This window comes from Spodoptera frugiperda, chromosome 26 (assembly GCF_023101765.2).
Source record: "Spodoptera frugiperda isolate SF20-4 chromosome 26, AGI-APGP_CSIRO_Sfru_2.0, whole genome shotgun sequence".
Taxonomy (NCBI): Eukaryota; Metazoa; Arthropoda; class Insecta; order Lepidoptera; family Noctuidae; genus Spodoptera; species Spodoptera frugiperda.
Genome location: NC_064237.1, coordinates 522,632 through 541,451, shown reverse-complemented (window position 1 = coordinate 541,451; position 18,820 = coordinate 522,632). Strand labels below are relative to the sequence as shown.

The window sequence follows — 18,820 nt, the reverse complement described above, 5'->3', positions numbered from 1 at the left end:
GATGTGTAAAGGAGGTTACCGGAGGCCGAAATACCTCCCTTCCCAATCATCCCAATCTCCGATTCTCCTAGAACCCGTGCCTAGAACCTTTAAATTCCTAAGCCCCAAAAGACTGGCTACGCACTTGTAAATAACTTGCTTATGGTGTTTTGGGTGGCCATGGGTGGCGGCTATTGCTTGTAACAGGCAGGCGATTCGTCTGTTCGTTTACCGGTTTACATAATAAAAAAAAATCCAGAGCTTCACAGTTTTCAATATAAATTCAATATAATGCATTCTGTTATTCATAATAATTAATGGATACGTGTTATAAGTACCACAGGAATATATCCTACACTGCACTGTGGTTATACTACCGCCACACAATTCCTTTTTAATAACAAATCCGCAACCACTGTCCAGCTAATTAAATCCGCATCCGTTTCAATTAATTAAATGTAATGCTGAATATTAATCTAATTGTGTAATTGAATTTTTCAATATGGTGTAAACTACAATGTGTTTCATTGCATTACACTCACTTAATTTTATTGGTAGTTTGTTTGGGAATACGTGATAAAATTACAATTGATTTTATTTAAAATTAATGTATACAAGAGGTACTCTTCTTTTATGATCGAATAAAAATGAAACAAAATATGATACATGTTATTACCGACTAAGGGATCTCTGTTTGCATAGTGGATCGGGAAAATATATTTTTCGGTTTTTCGAAATCTTTCAGTTATAAAGGTATATGCAGTGCACTGTGTTTTTGCTCTCCCATAACATGAGACTCATAAAGTAATTGGTAATGAAAAAGTCAGTGTTACGTTTCATACGATCACTTCTTTTTTTTGTAATTAAGCTTTGCCTCATACATGTTTTTCTAATGTGTCGTGAATGCGTTTAAACGAGGAACAAGATTAGTGGATTACACACAGAGTTGATAGATATGGGAATAGAGCTCGCTATACGTTGCCCGGTAGCCAGTTGCTAAGTCAACCGCACCAATCTAAAAAAAATACTTGCGCCATTTTGTTTCTATTACATCTAGAGTTCTAACTCGATACCTTGAATACAAAGTTTATTCAATTAGTTGTAGGAAATTAATCTTAAAGTTTTGTGAGTCTTCTTTCAAGGTTTCAACATTGTTCTAGAGGCCGAGGAAATTGGATTGTATTAGTGTTGGACTAATGTTATTGCGAGTTATTAAGGTAATGTAATGTGAGGGACGTCACGCTATCATTACTATTATTATGTAAATAATAATATGTCAAATAACGCACTCGTATTACGGAGAGTGGTTGCGTTTTGAAACGGACATTAGGATTTATTTCTGTTGAGCCTGAAAATTGTCATTTTTAGTACCGGAGCCATATAGTTTCTACTAGAAATTTATAATTATTTGTAACAGATAATAGAAATAATCGATACGTCACAGAATCGGTACAATATGATAAATATGAAAAGATGACTATTAGAAAATAAAAGAGTAATAAAATCTAAATTTATACTAATAAATATTATTGGAGTGTCTATTTGCAATATAAAAATAACTCCTTTTTAAGTTTTTGTCTGTCTGTTTGATCTGGTTAATCCCTGAAATAACTGGACTGAGTTGACATTTTATTGGCATATGTACTAAGCAGTAATTAAGGCTACTTTTATTAGTCACAGATAGCGTAATCTACGCGAGTGAAGCCGGCGGGTATCATCTAGTCAGCTAGTAAATAAATAAAATGACAACGACTTCTTAAAACAACAAAGTGACACTCACTCGTTAAATAAACCAGAATAATAAAATCAATTGTTCACTAGAAACTAACTACTATCAAACACTTACAAAGTACTTAAATATTAATCGTACATGAATGATTTAAACCAAAGTTACTTTAATTTGAAAAACTACGAACGATTTCAGTAAGAAAAAGTTTTTTAACGAAGCAAATCAACAAGTTTTCAAAGAACTGCAAGTAAAGTTACTAAAGAGTTAAATAGAAACGGTTTAAGTAATATTGATTGTGCTTAAAACAATAGCTAGTGACCACTTGTACCCTTCAAGGGACTTTGACCTTTAAAGTAAAGGGCAAGAGTCAATAGTATAAAAATATCGTGTTGATGGAAAGTGCGGTATAAGGCGTGGACTCAACAACTGAGGCGTGGAAAAATCCTGTGATAACGAAGTTAATATTGTGTGCGAGGAAAAGAGTCCTCTTGGAGGGTAAATAACTTCCCTGGAATCAAATGCCTCGCTTATTTTGTTTTGCTCAGCTGAGATTTCAATATGTCACTTTTTTATACATATACATATAAGAAACATTGCCCCGTATTTGGATATTCTCCTGTGTTAAGGATGCGTTTACAAACATACAAGTTCACATACACATGACACCCAGACTTGTGGATCACACACCCAACCAAATGTGACCCAACAATTTGTGGATTACACAAATAGTTCCTTCGTGCGGGAATCGAACCCGTTACACGGTGTGTGGTCGGTTGCACAACTTTGTTATTTAATTATTAGCATTAGCTACTTTCTTGTTGTTAAGTTTATTACGTTTTGAGCGTGTCTATAGATTATTGACATAAAGTAAAATCCCATCTAGTTATTATAATGTTCCCCAAGGATAGTGATTCGGATGAGTTTCTTGACGCCTAATGGATTGAATTTGTGTTTTGTCCTTTCTCTTTAAGTTTATTTTAAGTTGTACATATTTATTTATTTTTATTTCTTATTATTCGAGTTCATATTTAACTGTAACAATATATAGATTTGTTATTAATGAAAGAAACAAAATAAACGATAGTAAAATAATAAATCAACCACAAATGTAATTTAAATCTTTACGTCTTTTAAATAGCAACGGATTGATGCTAGTATCTTCAAATAACTATGAAGATGAATACATCTCCATAAACAAACACAAATAAACACAGACAGACAGCACGGAGCATTTCCTGAAGGGTCACCATCTTATTAAAGTTCAGCAGTACAGTCTTATTTACTTTGTTTTTCCAGCGAATTGAATACTAAGCCTGGGGTGATAAATCAGTACCTCTAGTATTGCGAGTATAAATCAAAGTTTCCTTTGCGACCTGTCCGACTTTCACTGTACGTAGAAATTGGAAGAACTTATTTACTGAAAGGATTTTTTTAGGTAAATAATATTTTGTTTTTATTAAAAGGTACGTTTCATTGTATTACTTGTATGTGCTTTATTTATTTTACATATTAGGTTTTATATGTGTAGATTATTAATATTGATTTCGGGATTAGAATAATCGTCAAACAAATAAGTATCGTCGCCTATTTATAATGTGTATGTACAGTATTGTACTGTACAGTACAGATTGCCTACATGTAAGGATCAGCGCTGCCTTAAGAAGGCCTAATGAACAACACTAGAGTTATAACTACGTTTTCGAACTTAAATGTTTTTCAAAAAATATTCAATATATTTAGTTTTTACAAAAACTTTATTCCACACTGGGATTTCCTCCCGTGTGATGGATGCGTTCAAAAACATACAAATTCACATAAGTAAACAATTTATGAATCACACAAAGAGTTGCTTCGTACGGAAAACGAACCCGCAACACGGTTTGCCCAGTCACGAGTCAACTGCGCAGTCAAATATCGTGTACTTTTATATTCCTAGAGTTTTCCACATATTCATCAACATCATCATCATATCAGCCCCAAGACGTCCACTGCTGAACATATGTAGGTCCCCCAGAGACGTCCAGACATTAAACTGTAATTGCTAAATAGCTTGTTAACATGTGATAATAGCCAGTCCAGTACAGATTCATTTCCTCAACGAAACAAAAAGACATAATGTAGGTCACGTCCTTGGCAAATAATTATGACAAATAAGAGTACTATGTTACATGGTACATATTATTTACTTTACGTCTATGTGTGTCCTCAAACACAGGAAGTCTATTTTGGCGATAAATATAGGAATGATGGGTGCCAATATGATGGAGAAATATTTTTTCCTTATCTTCAGAAAAAGTAAAAATACATATTATTAAACAATAGTAAGTATATATAAAAACGAGGTTGGTACTTCCATATATGCATAGTATGTTTATTAAAATGCTTAAGTATCGCTTTCGTATATACTACAACATTAACTTAAGATGTCAATACGACAAATTGTTTCAAATATTTACAAACAATGCGATTATTTGTTTTTAGGGCAGCGTCTAGCGTGCAACACTACATTTTCCAATTCTCCTCATTAATTATTCTCCTAGTACATCGACACGTTTCATAGCAATTTATTGTTCCCGAAGAACACAACACAAGACTGACGAAAGCCACTATTTCTGCAATTCTGATGAACTACAGACATCGTTTTTAGAATTGACAATTGCTTGTTAAAACAGTTGCCATCGGAAACCTCGTCTCTAACGATGTATTCGCAGAATTGCAAATACAATTTCAATTTTGGATAGACTGTGAATTTATTCTGGAAATTTCTGGAAATATCTGGAAATATCCGGAATGTTCGACGTCCCGACGCAGTTATATTGGTGCCAAGTAGATAACAACACGTACGCGTTAGCTTCACATGGATGTATGATTCAGAAGTCTAGATACAATTTAGTTTTAAAATGGTCCGCTTTTTGAACTTTGTAGCAGAGCATTTAAAGTTTAAAATGATACGCATCTAGTATCATCACGTTAGAATGTATCTGACTAGTGTAAACGTCTCTAATACTCTTACATATTGACATTCGTCAGCAATTTTCAAAAAATACTGTTTTTAACTAACCATGTCATATATGTATTTAGTAGTTAAATACTGGCGGAAATATATCAATAATAATATTATATTTAAGTAGGCAATGGAAGTAAATGATAAATAAGATGATATCTTACATACTGTCTTGAATGTACATACATACATCAATACATAACCTCACGCCAATTGCTACGGATCTTACATACCTCTTTGGCTTTATCACAGTCACCAGTCTTTACATGCATGCTCGTCGGTTAAGGGTACTTTTAATTTGTTATTGACTACTGTTCAATAGAAGCAACTTCTTCTATATTATAGCAGTTATGCTATGGACAAGATCCTAAAAATATTCAACACACTATTTTTAGAATTTCCATTCCCAAATCACAATTACAACACGTAACTGGCAAAAGTAATCTACCCATTACATCTGTGTGTCTGAGGAGTAAGTACTTCGCAGTACCTGAATGTTTTGACAGTTTCACTCCGAGAGAGTGACGGGTTGAACGTTTGCAAACACGATCGGCTTTGTACAGTCAGCACAAAGCGGCGTCACGGCCACCGGCGTGTGTAATTATGCTGATAACTTAACACACACACGATCAACACAATAGAATTGTTAAGTGTCGAATATTCCACGTATGTGTGTGATTTAATTATTAGATATTTAAGGCTAATCATTAAAAGTTATTTAAACTATTGTCTCATGTAAGTATCTTTGAAACGTCAAATTCGCCTTAAGAATGAATACGAATAAAAAATAGGTATTACTTTAATTTAATTAGAACAATGTAAATTACCGCTGATGCTAATGCTGTGATAAATCTAGAGGACTGACTGACAGACAGACTTTTTTTATTAAAAATATTTGCTTTGACATTCAAAAGTGCCTTCCCGGTCTATTTGAAATAAATAATTTTCACTTTTGACTTTGAATCACCCTATAATGGTACAAGTACAACTTTAAGTTATCACTAAAACCACACACAAAACCTGAGATCAGTAATGCAAGTTTTTCACAATTAAACCAAAAATCCAACACATTGCATTATTTACTCGTATTCATCATCCAAACTACTGGATCAAAACAGCAAACATAAAATTAACATCAACAAAACAAAATCACGCGCTAATCCCCAGAGCTTTACATTAAAATATAGAATTTATTTAACTGAACACAAATCGACTGTTTCACCACTAAACTGATTGGCTGGATAAACTAGACAAAGCCTAATTAGTATCAAATGGGCTGACATTAAAATACGGAACCATTGGCCTAGGGTTCACTGTGTCATGTCACATTAAAATTATTGAAACCACAATCGGATCGTGACAGGCTCAGTTCTGGCGTGATAGTGATCCGATTGACACATGAGCATTACGATTTTAATTGCCGTGTCCGATTCGTAGATCTGATGGCTCGTTAATAGTTTAACGAGGGTTATCCGAAATTCAACGTACTTCTAGGAAATTATCTCATCGGATAATATGTCTGAAATAAGTTATAATTACTATATTTCATTTCTATATTTTCTGTTTTGGCCCTAAAACCTTAGAAAAATATTTAAATCGTATCGTATCGTTACGCCTTTGATCTCCGAAGAGGTTGGTAGAGGTACACAGAGGTCATCCATCCGCTCGTTTACCGGTTTATCCCATAGAAAAACAGTTGCATATCGATGTAATCAAATGTACGATAGTTTAAAAAAAACAAACGGATACCCAAAAAACTAAGGCTTGCATACACAGTACATAAATGTTTATTCACGATACATGGTGTTCTGGGAATAGTTTTTGGTTTTGCAATCGGTCTGATGTCTGACAAAGCATCTGTCTGGTTCTGACCTCAAACATCAGACTGCCAGCCGCCATGTCACAGCGAAATGCTTCAGCGTATATTCGTTTCTCAAAATAGAACTTTACATTGATCTGAAGTTTGACTAATTTTTATTTTAATGTCTTATGGTGCTCCCACACAGCAGTTATATAACGTTATACAACATTGTGTAACATTTATAACAGCATGTAACATACTCTACAACCACTGTTATAATTTGTTTAAACACAAATGTTATTGTTACACATTGTTGTATAACGTTATATGTATCCCACCCAAAACATAAATGTGAAAGGCTGCCAAGTTCGATAATATTGGAATGCTTCGCCTATAAAAGAAGTGAGATCTAAATAAGTACCAAGTTCCATACACAGACCTCAGTTAAAAATGATATAACAAATTGGCAAGTTTTCACACACTTTGTTATAAACCTACTAAACGCAATGAGTCAAGTATATAATTTTCTATTAAAACTTGCCAAGTTATATCATTTTTAAATGAGGTCTGTGTATGGAACTTGGTACTTATTTAGATCTCACTTCTTTTATAGGCGAAGCATTCCAATATTATCGAACTTGGCAGCCTTTCACATTTATGTTTTGGGTGGGATTTCATTTATTTTTGTAAGGTTTATTTTCTTTTTTTCTTATTTTACTTTACTTTGACTAAATACAAACCTTCGTAACGAATTTTAGGTCGGTACGACCATTGGAAGATATAGATATTTTTTTTTGTTTTAGTTCCTTAAGGGTATGAATTTACACCTTCATTATTTTTAAAACCGACTCACACTTGGCCATTTTCAGATTTTTTCCTTTATCTTGACCCAAAGACCTACCTCCATGCCAAATTTCAAGTCAATACGACCATTGGAAGTGGTCTAGGTTTTTGATGAGTGAGTGAGTGAGTGAGTGAGTCAGTCAGTCAGTGAGTGTATAGTAAAAATAGCGATTTTCTGACGTCAATATCTCAAGACCTACAATAGGTACATTAATGAAATTTTGTATTTTAGATAAATAAGTAGGTCTCGACAGATGCTAGAAATTTCATATGCGTAGATAAAATAGATTTTGAGTTATAGGTGGGTCGAACTTGGCCCGAAATGGTTCGTGTAATATAACCCACGGCCGGTGTGTCGGTTTTTTTGCTCGAACTTGGCGGACACACTGCCGTGTGTCTAGATAACTTGTGTGTGGGAGCACCATTACAGATAAGTTTAAAATATTAGACAAATATTTTTTTTTTACGGAAACAAATACTTTCCAATGTATATTTATTTGAACTTCTAGATACATTACCCCGTCCCTATTAATTAAAGATTACTAAGAATTTATAGTTGATTTGTTTCAAATTAACTTATAAATGGATTTGTTGAAGTTTAGTTAATAGAGTGAAGATGACAGTTTCACCTTCTGTTTTGAGATTAGTTTTGTGTTTAAATCCTTACTCTGTAATAAATTAATGTTCTGTAATTTTCAAGTACAGTTGAAATACTTCTACATAGTTCACTACAATGTCTGCTTTTCAAAAATACCTTAACCAACAACAGCACAAGTACTGACCTCTTGCGGCGTATATCGGAAGATCTCGTGCATGTCTCGGTACCACTTGACGGAGTGCAGCGGCGGCTCGTGCTGCTGCCGCATGTACTGGCAGCGCAGCTCGGCCTCGCGCCGCGGGTCCGCCCACAGCGGCACTTCTAGTGTTGTGATCGTATGGGACACACTGCGGGCTGCAACAATGAACAAAATGTTATATTTCGTATTAGAGGATTGTTTTTCGTATCTATCATAATTTTATATTTTTCCAAAGTTGTGTTTCTAAAGTGAAACAGTAAAGATAAACCGATTAAAATTAGTAGGTAATCTATACTAATCTATACTAATATTATAAATCTATACTAATATTATAAAGCTAAAGAGTTTGTTTGTTTGTTTGTTTGAACGCGCTAATCTCAGGAACTACTGGTCCGATTTGAATAATTCTTTTTGTGTTGAATAGCGCATTTATCGAGGAAGGTTATAGGCTATAAATCATCACGCTACGATCAATAGGAACCGAGCAGAGCGGGTGAAACCGCGTGGAAGTAGCTAGTAACTTTATAAAGTCGGTAGACTTTAAGCGAAAAGTGGAAAAACATGGTGATAATTATACTATTACTGGGCTTGTAATGAAGACTAAGAAACGTAGACACCAAGAAAATAAGTACTTATTTGAAAAAAAAAGTGTTCTTCTGTTAAAAATATAAAAAAAAATAAACAAACAAAACTAAACATTTACATTCAACGCGAATAAAATAAACAGGCAATGAAGTTGGAAACGATATCACAAATTCACAAACTCACGAACAATACGTAAACGTACAAGTTACAGTTACAGTCACCTCGTAGGAGAAAACAAGAACGCGACTATCGAGTGAACCAATCAAAAACCTTGAACGTATTGATGTGACTTTGTACCAACTTCACGAGAAACATGTCGGGAATTTAGGCTCCATTTATAAGTTAGTTAAGCCGTTATCTTGACACAGATCTATTTATTATCGCAATGCTCCAAATTCCTTCTCTCTATATTATTCTTATCTTAGTCCATCGTCTCTGCTCCCCCCAATTACTGGTTAGCTGAACTTCTGCCAATAGTTTCAGTATTAACTGTTTGCAGACTATAGTATTGTAATTAAACAACAAATTGTAGTTTGCACTGATTTTAGTTTTGCTATTGGATTTGGTTAAAGTTTTAGTTCAATATGTATGTTTGTAGCTCTATAACGTGCGCAAAATGAGTTTGTTTGTGAAACTGGTGATATTATAGCAAAATTAAAAAATAATGTTAGTTAGTCAGACCTTAACAGCTTAGTTCTAGATAGAATATGACTACCTAGCGGTTTACCGGGGCTCTGGCTCGAAAAACAAAAGTAGGAACGGGATGGTTTTTTGTCTGACACTCCCTCTCACCTCACCCAAGGCGGGAGAAGTGATAATTTTCTCCCCCTTAAAAAACCCTTAAAATATTTATATACTTTTTTTTTTCTCCACCCAATTCCACTAGCCTAAAATTTTTGTGACAAGTTCCCAGAAAAATTCAGGAACACGATAGACATTTTATTTATCTGATCTGATAAAAAATACCGACAAAATATTACTAAAGAAAAGAAAAATTGTTCTCAGCCCTGAAGTAGAACAATGAGTTATGATATAGTATGGCGTAGAAACAGCTAAAAGGTATTCTTTAACAGTGAAAAACCTTTTTGAAAACCTCGTTTAAAAAATTCCAAGCTCGGAGTATTCATTTATAAATATCCACCCAAATATTTCAACGTATTGCGTCGGAATATGGCAAAAATGTTAAAACATGGTCGTTTCGCGTGACTGATATTATTCTTGCAAAATCTCTAGAACGGTCGATGGTAATATATTAGAAAATTAATTGTTAATTTGCAGAAATCCTTTATTCATACATTTTATTCTAACCATGTTCGCTGTTCGAAAATTTATTGTGTAAAGACTTCAACCCGTTTCTCCAACAAGTTGTGTTTTACTTCTTGTGTCTATTTATCTACAAATCTGGCCACTTGGTCCATAGTTTATTGTTTTAGATCGTTGTTTTTATTGACATTACAGCGAACGACCTTTGCCCACTCCAGCCAATAATGCTGCATAGTTATTCATGGCACGCCCCTCACCACACATTTACAAGCGTGGGCTATTGGAAATAAAAACGGTCGCCAAATGTTTCTTACTTTCCTTTTTTTCGCTATCCTTGAGATGTTGTTTATTTTAGACCCTCCTGTTACCGTTTAGCCCCCAGGCAATTATTGCGTTGCTATAAAATATTTTTATGTATTACTTTACATTAAAATACGTAGGTACGTTTTGAGAAAAATGTGGAGTCTACATCGTTATTATTTAAACAATTCCTTATAGATACTTTTGTCTTAAAGAAGAATGATAAACGAACTTCCTAAATAAAGTAACAAACTAATTTACATCATTAGTAATACACAAACTAATTTCCAAGCTAAAAGGCTGAAAACTAATTAAACTTAATTTTCAGACCTAATTTATATCTCAAGATATATTTATTTTGGAAGAAAGTAGAAGTATACGTAAACAGCTTCATCAAAGTTTAAAGTTCATCTAAATGCTAGAAACAGACTGTATAATGAAATCGTTACTACCATGCAAATGCTTGCGTGATTCGGATCTTAATACCAAATTCACCAACGCCATCTATTGTTTATTGCGGCAAGCTCAATTACTATGTCTAAGAACAATATTGTACAATGTAGTGGCTTACGTCACGAGTCAACGGTCGGGACATTTGTTCTGGCGTTATGTCGTTTTGAAAGCCGACCCTCAACTGATTTAATAGTCACAGAACACAAACAAGGCCACGCATATAAAGTAGGGATTTTGCACTTTACGTCAAACGCGTTATGTTATAGTGAGTAATTATTTTAGGATGATGTTAAAATTAAGCGTTCGTCCCATCCTATCATTATCTATAACGTATGTGTTTCCAATAACTGCCACTCAACCCTCGTACGATCAGTTATGGCTGTTTGATGTGTGTGTGTGTGTGTGTGTGTGTATTGTGATATAAAGTTGTCGTATAATCAGTGATCAAGGTCCGTTGTATAACATTGTGTGGGAGAAATTGCTGGCAAATTGGAGTTGGCCAAGTTACTGCCATCGGAACACTATTGATCAAATTGATTGTTGCTTTTACTGTATTATGATCGTAAACATAACATTATATCGCACATTTTTCCTGTACAAGCTTGGGTTAATACGTAGGTATAATAGAATAACTTTTCGTCTGTTCTTGTTATTACAAGTTATTAACTTTTAATTATCGATTTAAAAATACTTATTCTTTTACTTTTTGGGGATCTTCGTCCTTCGAGGAATCTTCGAAATTAATAAAGCTGCTATGATCAGTCAGGGTTACATTTTTTGTTTTAATACAAATCCTTTGAACTTTACTTTGATTCATAAAACATTGCTTCACCTGAATCCGCCCTAATTCTCTAGAATTTTCCGATAGCTTAAGCAAAAAATGTGTTCACATAAAAGAGATTACCAACCGATAAAACGGTTCGTTGAAACACAAACAAATCTGAGAGTGTTCGTGTAACACTCAATGTAATCTGAAACACGATCCCATCGTGATTTAGTCTCGAAAGAATACGCTAAGTTCTTTCGCTTTTCATAATCTCCGGATTAGTATTACTATTCAGTGCCTGCTACTTTTTCTTGTGAACTAACCACTACCCACGATATCCGCGCAGAGTGCTTAATAAAACATTCAATCGGAGCGACCCTTCTTATGTGCTCTCTATAAATTTTAATACGGTCCAGGTATAAGAAGGTGGAAAAACATGAATACAGCGTGTAGTGAAATGTGTCTTGGATTTGCATAAATACGAGCGGTCGGCTGTAAAATATTCTGTTAGGCGATGTTGTTTTAAACGGTAATGCGGAGGTTTAATGGATCCGACCACGATTACGGTATATCACCTGTATCCTCCGTTACGTGAATGTATGGGAGGGTGTGATTTGTTGACGAAGTCATACGTTTTCACCACACTTCGTTTTGATCGATATTAAATCCTCGAATAAATAATTTTTCTTCACGTAAGGATTGTCTTAATGACTCATACTGCTGCTTTCACCTTCAAGTACTTTTCGCGACTGGTAGCTGTTTTTGTTTCTTTTTCCCCAGCGCTCGCCCATTTTACGTCGGAGTTTGTTGAAAGTTTCGGTTCAAAACTTTCGTTTAAAAACTAAGCTAAACGGACAGTTAAGATAAGACGCAGCTACTTCTAACTGCAGTTGTCTGCAATTAGCTCTAAAATTCTAGCTTGGGGAGAATAAATAGTCGTTGTTATTTCCAAAATGTAGCTGAAAGTTGGCTATCTTCAAATTCTTTTATACTGAAAACAAGTCAAGTAATCCTGATGCAATTGCAAACAGAAAATGAGATAGCAACCAGTAATACTTTCCTTATTAAATTAACTAGTTCCCCTCTTAGCTCGGGGCAGATGCAATTTTTCGCGACAAGAACCCGAGTGTCCCACTTTCGCTCCGTCTGTTTTGTACTCCAAACATCGCGCACATTTTTGTTTCCTCAAGACAGATGGAAATGAGGGAGAAGTGGGTTATAGTGCTCAGCGGGTTAGGAATGTTGTTTAGTTTCTACAAACTAATTTATTAAAATAATTAATAAATTGTGTTTGAAACCAACAAACAGACAAAGTGGAATGTCAAGTTTTTATGTTAAAATATCAGATGCATTTCCACAGGATATGGTTTAAAGAAAGAAGGAAAAATAATTAATTTATTTGGTACAACACTAGGCACAAGCAGCACCCGAGAAATGAAATAAGAAAAAGAACTATAAAAATAAATGTGGATATACACAAAAATAAAAATAAAACACTAAAAATGATTGTTTTGTGCATTATTTACGGTTTAATATTCTGTGCGTACATTTAACCAGGAATTGCATATTTTTAACTTATTTTTATTTTATCGACGAAATAAAAATGTCCGCCTGGTATAGCCAGATGCCCTGTTTTACGGCCCCACGCTAGAGCCCCATCATTCGTGAAAGGATATTGGATAAAAACTTCCTTATTTTACGAAACGCAATTTTCCGAGTGTTTTGTTTTTTTTTGCGGATCCCTCTCCCTTTATTGAAATGATTTGTTCAATTCTATTTGAAAACTGAAGCGTAATGGTGACGCGACTGATTCGAAATTGTAAGAGGTTTAAGTTTAAGCGGTGCTGGAGTATAGCTACTATGAATAATTTGAAGCTAATCTTGCATGAAACGAGGAAGAAACTCCGAAGTGCTTAGAGCTTCGTGTAGCTACTGAGAGATCCATTAAATAACGAGTTATTTTATGCATGGATTTATCAAGCTATTGCAATGAAAATCGGGAAATGGTAATGTGATATTCAACTCTCAATTTACCTATCACAAATTGTTTGCTTCATAAATAGCTTTTAGGATACACCCAAAAATTAATCGTAGCATAAATAAGTTTAATTAGAGTTCATGCAGTAATATCAGTAATATATATGTGGACATAAAATTATTAGATCCAATAAATCGCAAAACGATCCGCGACTAATCCGTAGCAGAAACTTTGATTATCGTGCGCGATAACTTCGCTGATCCCAAGGTGAATAGTTCGGAGTTAGAGGAAAGTTTAAAAAGAGACCGGCCATGTTATAATAATACGTGACGTAACCTCAAGTTTGTCTGGTCGTGCGGTAAATTAGAAAGGGCCCGATCTAACGAGTCATCGTTACACTGAGTTCCGACCATGAAATTGCGAAAACTTAGGAGATGCTCCATTGGCCGATTTGAAACAACGATTAGTCGGCTGAAATGAAAAGAAGAATAAGTTTGTAGCAATCAAGGCGCAGAAGAAAAACGTTACTAGACTGTAAAGCCTTGATTTAGTACCTAAACTCTTTTCACTGAAGTAAATAACGCAGGGTAATGTTACGTAACGGAGTAGGTATAATGTTCCATGAAGTTTTCTATGAATATTTACTTTATTTGCTCCTACCCATGGAACCGTTCCTTTAGTATTTATTTATGTTTACGATTCCGTTTAACTTACGACTCCGCTGTGTGATGGCCTCATAAATTAGGAACTCTGTTTTCGTTCGAGACTCTTAGAAGAGTATTTTCGAATTAAATAATAAGAGATCTGTGTGTTAAGAAATGCTATAATGTTCTTTTTTCATAAGAGAATAGAGTTTATATTTGTTTACTAAAGGTACTATAGATAAAGAAAAGATAAAAAAGTCTATTTTTAAAATTTTAAAGACATTTTTTTTATAAGTCGATAGACGAGCAGACGGATCACCTGATAGTAAAGCCCGTCGATCACCGAAGCACTATAATTTATCGGTTCAATTTATTTTCATCCTCCAAACTGATTTAATTGGAAAATGATATCGAGGTACAGTCTAACCAAAATACATTTTATCACTATTGTAACAAATTTTTAGTGTGTTTGTAGCATGTGTCAAGACAAGTGTAAAATAAGCTGTTGACTTACTAGTAGTGCGGTGTGGAGGTAACACGATACTGTTTGTTTGAGAACACAGCAGCAGTGCTGAGTAGTGCTCAACACACATCTTACTTTAGCAAACATGGAATAAACTACAACTGAAATAAAATAGACGTAGGACTTACAAGAATTGTACATTTTGGAAATTTTACAAGTTAATTATCGACTAATGGACTTTCTCGTCATCAGTTAGAAGTTATAAAATGTCACGAGTATACCTTTCGCTCTACATATATATTAGTCGTATTTTTTACATTTAATGGGTCGACGTTTGGCCGCTATCTCACTTGATCGTAAGTGATGATGCGGCCTAAGATGGAGCACGTCTGCCCATAAGCAACTTATTCACTCGGGCTTTGAAGACACCCAGGTTATACCCATCAGCAAAAACTAGACTCCGTCAAGGTTATATATAGAATTTATAGATATTTATCAAGACAACTTTGACAATATAAATAAGATTTATTTTACTTATTTTTTATATTATATTACAGTAATTTAAATTGTTTTATTTTATCAATGTAAGTAAATTTTTAATATGTACACATTTGCACTTTACATCAGGTAGCAAACATGTCTGAACTCTTTTTGTATTTTACTATCTTTCATGCAATCAATTCTTTGTATGTATTTTTTTATATGTATATACATGTTTGAACAAATAAATGGATCTTTATCTTTATTTATTTCTGAAATATTAATATGACTGTACTCATACGAAGTGAATGGAAATATAATAATATGTGAATGAAACATTAAAACCAGACAGCACCAAAATAAAATGTCAGGATAATTTGGAAACGAAACCTAAAACACTAATACCACCCAGTTAGCAGTTGCAGTTGCATGAACAACAGACGAAATACATAACGAATTGTGACTGAACTGAAATATTTCAACTGTTTCCGTACGGGTACAAAATTCAATTAAAATTTTACTTTTCGCTGCAACTTGTATTGGTTGCAGGAAATAGGTCAACACGAGGCACTTCAAGTTATACAAAACCAGTTTATCATGGCCTCGCATTGTACGATCTTTCCTTACATTCGAGGGTCAGTTTATAGTGGTAATGTGTAGCTTGATGTGAACTTACAGAGCTGTCACTAGTTCACTAATAGTGGAGAGGCTTGAGAGTCGATATTATTGGCTGTTCCGAAGCAAGTATTGTGGCCTCGCGGGGATTCGTAACAGTATTGTTTCCAATAGGTAAGTGGGATTTAAAGTTAGTTTGGTAGAGCTCTATTGATGACTGCATTTCGATGGACTGATGAAAATGTTTCAGTGAAATTCGTTTGTATGTGGTCTGCTGCACCCAGTTAATAAATAAGAAGAATCTGGTGCAGCTAACTTCTAGTTACACTTAATACATACTATCATATTATAAAAGGGAAATTGTGTTTGTTTGTTTTATTATCCTTTCTACACGTCGCAATGAAACGAGTTACTGATAAGATTTCGTATGTGAAACTAGTTGAAAGTTGGAGCACCTTCCACTTTACCTATCTGCCTTTCTAAACCCCACTTTTCTAAAATGGGGGGGAGTGTATGTATGGAACATTCCGCAATTTTCAAGATAGAAAGCTAAAAATTGTTTATGCAACGTTTTTTAATCCCTTAAAAAGTGCGTACGCAGCATTGTGGTGAAAAGTGGGTATTATAAATGTGGCTGTAAATTGTACCTCTACAAACTCCTCTGAGGATTACGACGTGACGTAATGATATATCTCTTTAAAAGTCTTATTAATTTGGTTTGATTTGATTAATTATATAATTGATCTCAAGACATGCATATTACTGCAAGCAAGCAAATACCGTATTCCTATGTAGCAAGCTAAAGTGTAACGTCGACAAAATCCTCCGTTCTACGAAGTAAGAAGATAAATGGCTATGGAAGGATTACTCATCGTAAAAAGGGGTATGTCGTGTTTAAAAGATTAAGCAAAGAGGTCAGAATGTTAACATTATTTAGCTTAGGTAGGTATGTATTAATAATCGTAGATGAGTCTGAATACAAATCATCGAACATTTGTCAAAAATGAAATTGTGAACTGACTTCAAATAAGGAGATTTTCAGTTTGACCTGTTTGTATGTGCGTGATTATCTCGCGTTAGGCTAAAGCAATGTTGATGTGGATTTCAGCATAGTATTTTTCAGGAAGTATTAGTATTTCTCACGAAGAGGTACCTGACTTAAAAAATAATTTATTTTTGATCAAATTCAAAATTTGATTAAATTAAGAATTAAAAAATATTGTTTTTACATGAAAATCAAACGATGTTATCTTCCCTTTCAGTAACTAAAATAGGATGCAAATTTATTTCACCTTAAAAACGTGTAAAATACACCTATTAAGTAATTAGGTTAACACGACAGCGTCATACATCGGCATCGTTGAATTATGCAAACAGTGGCATATATTACACCCTTCCCAAATTATCATAATAATCGTAGCGTGTTAGTTAAAATTGTACGCTCTTCGTTGCTGGTTTTATTACATTGCAAATGTATTCTATCCTCTATAACTACGCAATGTATGTACAATTATTATGGTTAATAGATACGATCGCATATACATCACTTAGTTAATTTAAATGTCAATTGTAACAACAATAGATGTTGATTATATTGAGATAGTGTTGATTACTGTTTAGGCTCGTTTTGGTCTGTGGTTGGGTAACTAGTTTGTGACAAAATAATTTTCTATTTTATGAGGATTTACCGGTAAAATTATAGTTGAATAAATTAACTAGCAATACAGGTAAACTTAACGTAAAATAAACACCGTAGCATTATTAACCGCGACAGTTATGTTCCTTCTAATACACACATACATGCATAACCTCACGTCTGTCTCCCATTGAGGTAGGCAGAAACTATGGAATGCCAATTGCTATGAATCTTACACACCTCTTTATTTTGTTATGGTATAAACCGGTAAACGAGCTTACGGATCACCTGATGGTATGCAATCGCCGACACCCGAAACACCAGAGACTTTATAAGTGGCTGGCCTTTTCGGAGTTAGGAGAATTTAAGAGTCGGAAAATCGGGGTTTGGGTACGGCCGATTGATCCTCGTTGATTAAGGGTACCTTAAATTAATATAATTTAGTCTTTAAACTATTTTAATTTAATTAATCTGCCTTGTTACACAAAGTTATTTTATATATATAATTCCTGTAAGTGTGTATGTCAAACTTAAACGACTGGATCGATTTTGATGAATTTTTTTGTGTATGTTCAAGGGAATCTGAGAATGGCTTAGATTCACAATTTTGTCCGCTGGACAATGTTTTTTTAATTAGTTTTTAATTTATTAGTAGTTGTTGATTTTGGAATGTCGGATCCAATTACATTGGATCCGACAGACGGCGCTACCATCGCAGTGTCAAATATTAATGACGTTAGATATTGTCATAACATTTGAATAACAATTTTCATCAAAAAGGTCTAGAATGTTTTAGCTTATTAAAAAAAAAATTTTCAAATTAAAGACGTGTAGAAGGACAACGTAGTTTCCTATATAATTATGTCTAAAATAAAATCATGATGTCAAAAATAATAGTAAAATTTGTAATAAATGAAACAAAGATACATAATTATTCAGTGATTAATTTTCACATTTTCAGTTAGTTGTTATATACTTATTTTTTAAACTTGGTAAGAATCAAGCAACACTTGCTTATTATAATCCTAATACAAGTAATAACTACAAATTATAATATAACCTTGTAAGTCGTGATATATGTGTGTAAACCCACAGTAATTACACCGGGTAAAGTTTGTGTGGTTTCATTAAAACTCAATGTGTTCAGCAGTGGCATGGTATTATTATGTACAGACAGTTCTGTAGTATAATTAAAGTATATTTAGTGGTCGCTGATATACTACGATGTTAGTTGTTTTAGTAGTTCGTGACCATATTAGGAAACTATCATAGAATATTACTGTGTACCTATACTTTGCCTAGCGAGTTACTGGGAACCCTAGTAACTCGCTCGCCCCGGATCGAAAATCAGTAGGAACGGGGTGATTTTTAGTCAGCAAGAGTCTGACACTCCCTTTTGTCTCGCCAAAGGCGGGAGAAGTCATTGGATGATTCCATTCCCCAGCCCACTTTGCACAAATATCCAATCTGTTTTGATATCCTAA

At 34.1% G+C, this 18,820-nt stretch overlaps 1 protein-coding gene across 1 annotated transcript in view; it reads right to left on the bottom strand.

The window, feature by feature from the left end:
- The window catches only part of LOC118264408 (uncharacterized), a 93,764-nt gene that overhangs the window by 42,130 nt on the left and 32,814 nt on the right, over positions 1-18,820 (bottom strand). Inside the window, exon 2 of the mRNA XM_050704945.1 lies at positions 8,139-8,308. Coding sequence (XP_050560902.1) covers positions 8,139-8,308 — 170 coding nt within the window. The remainder of the gene's footprint in view (positions 1-8,138; positions 8,309-18,820) is intronic.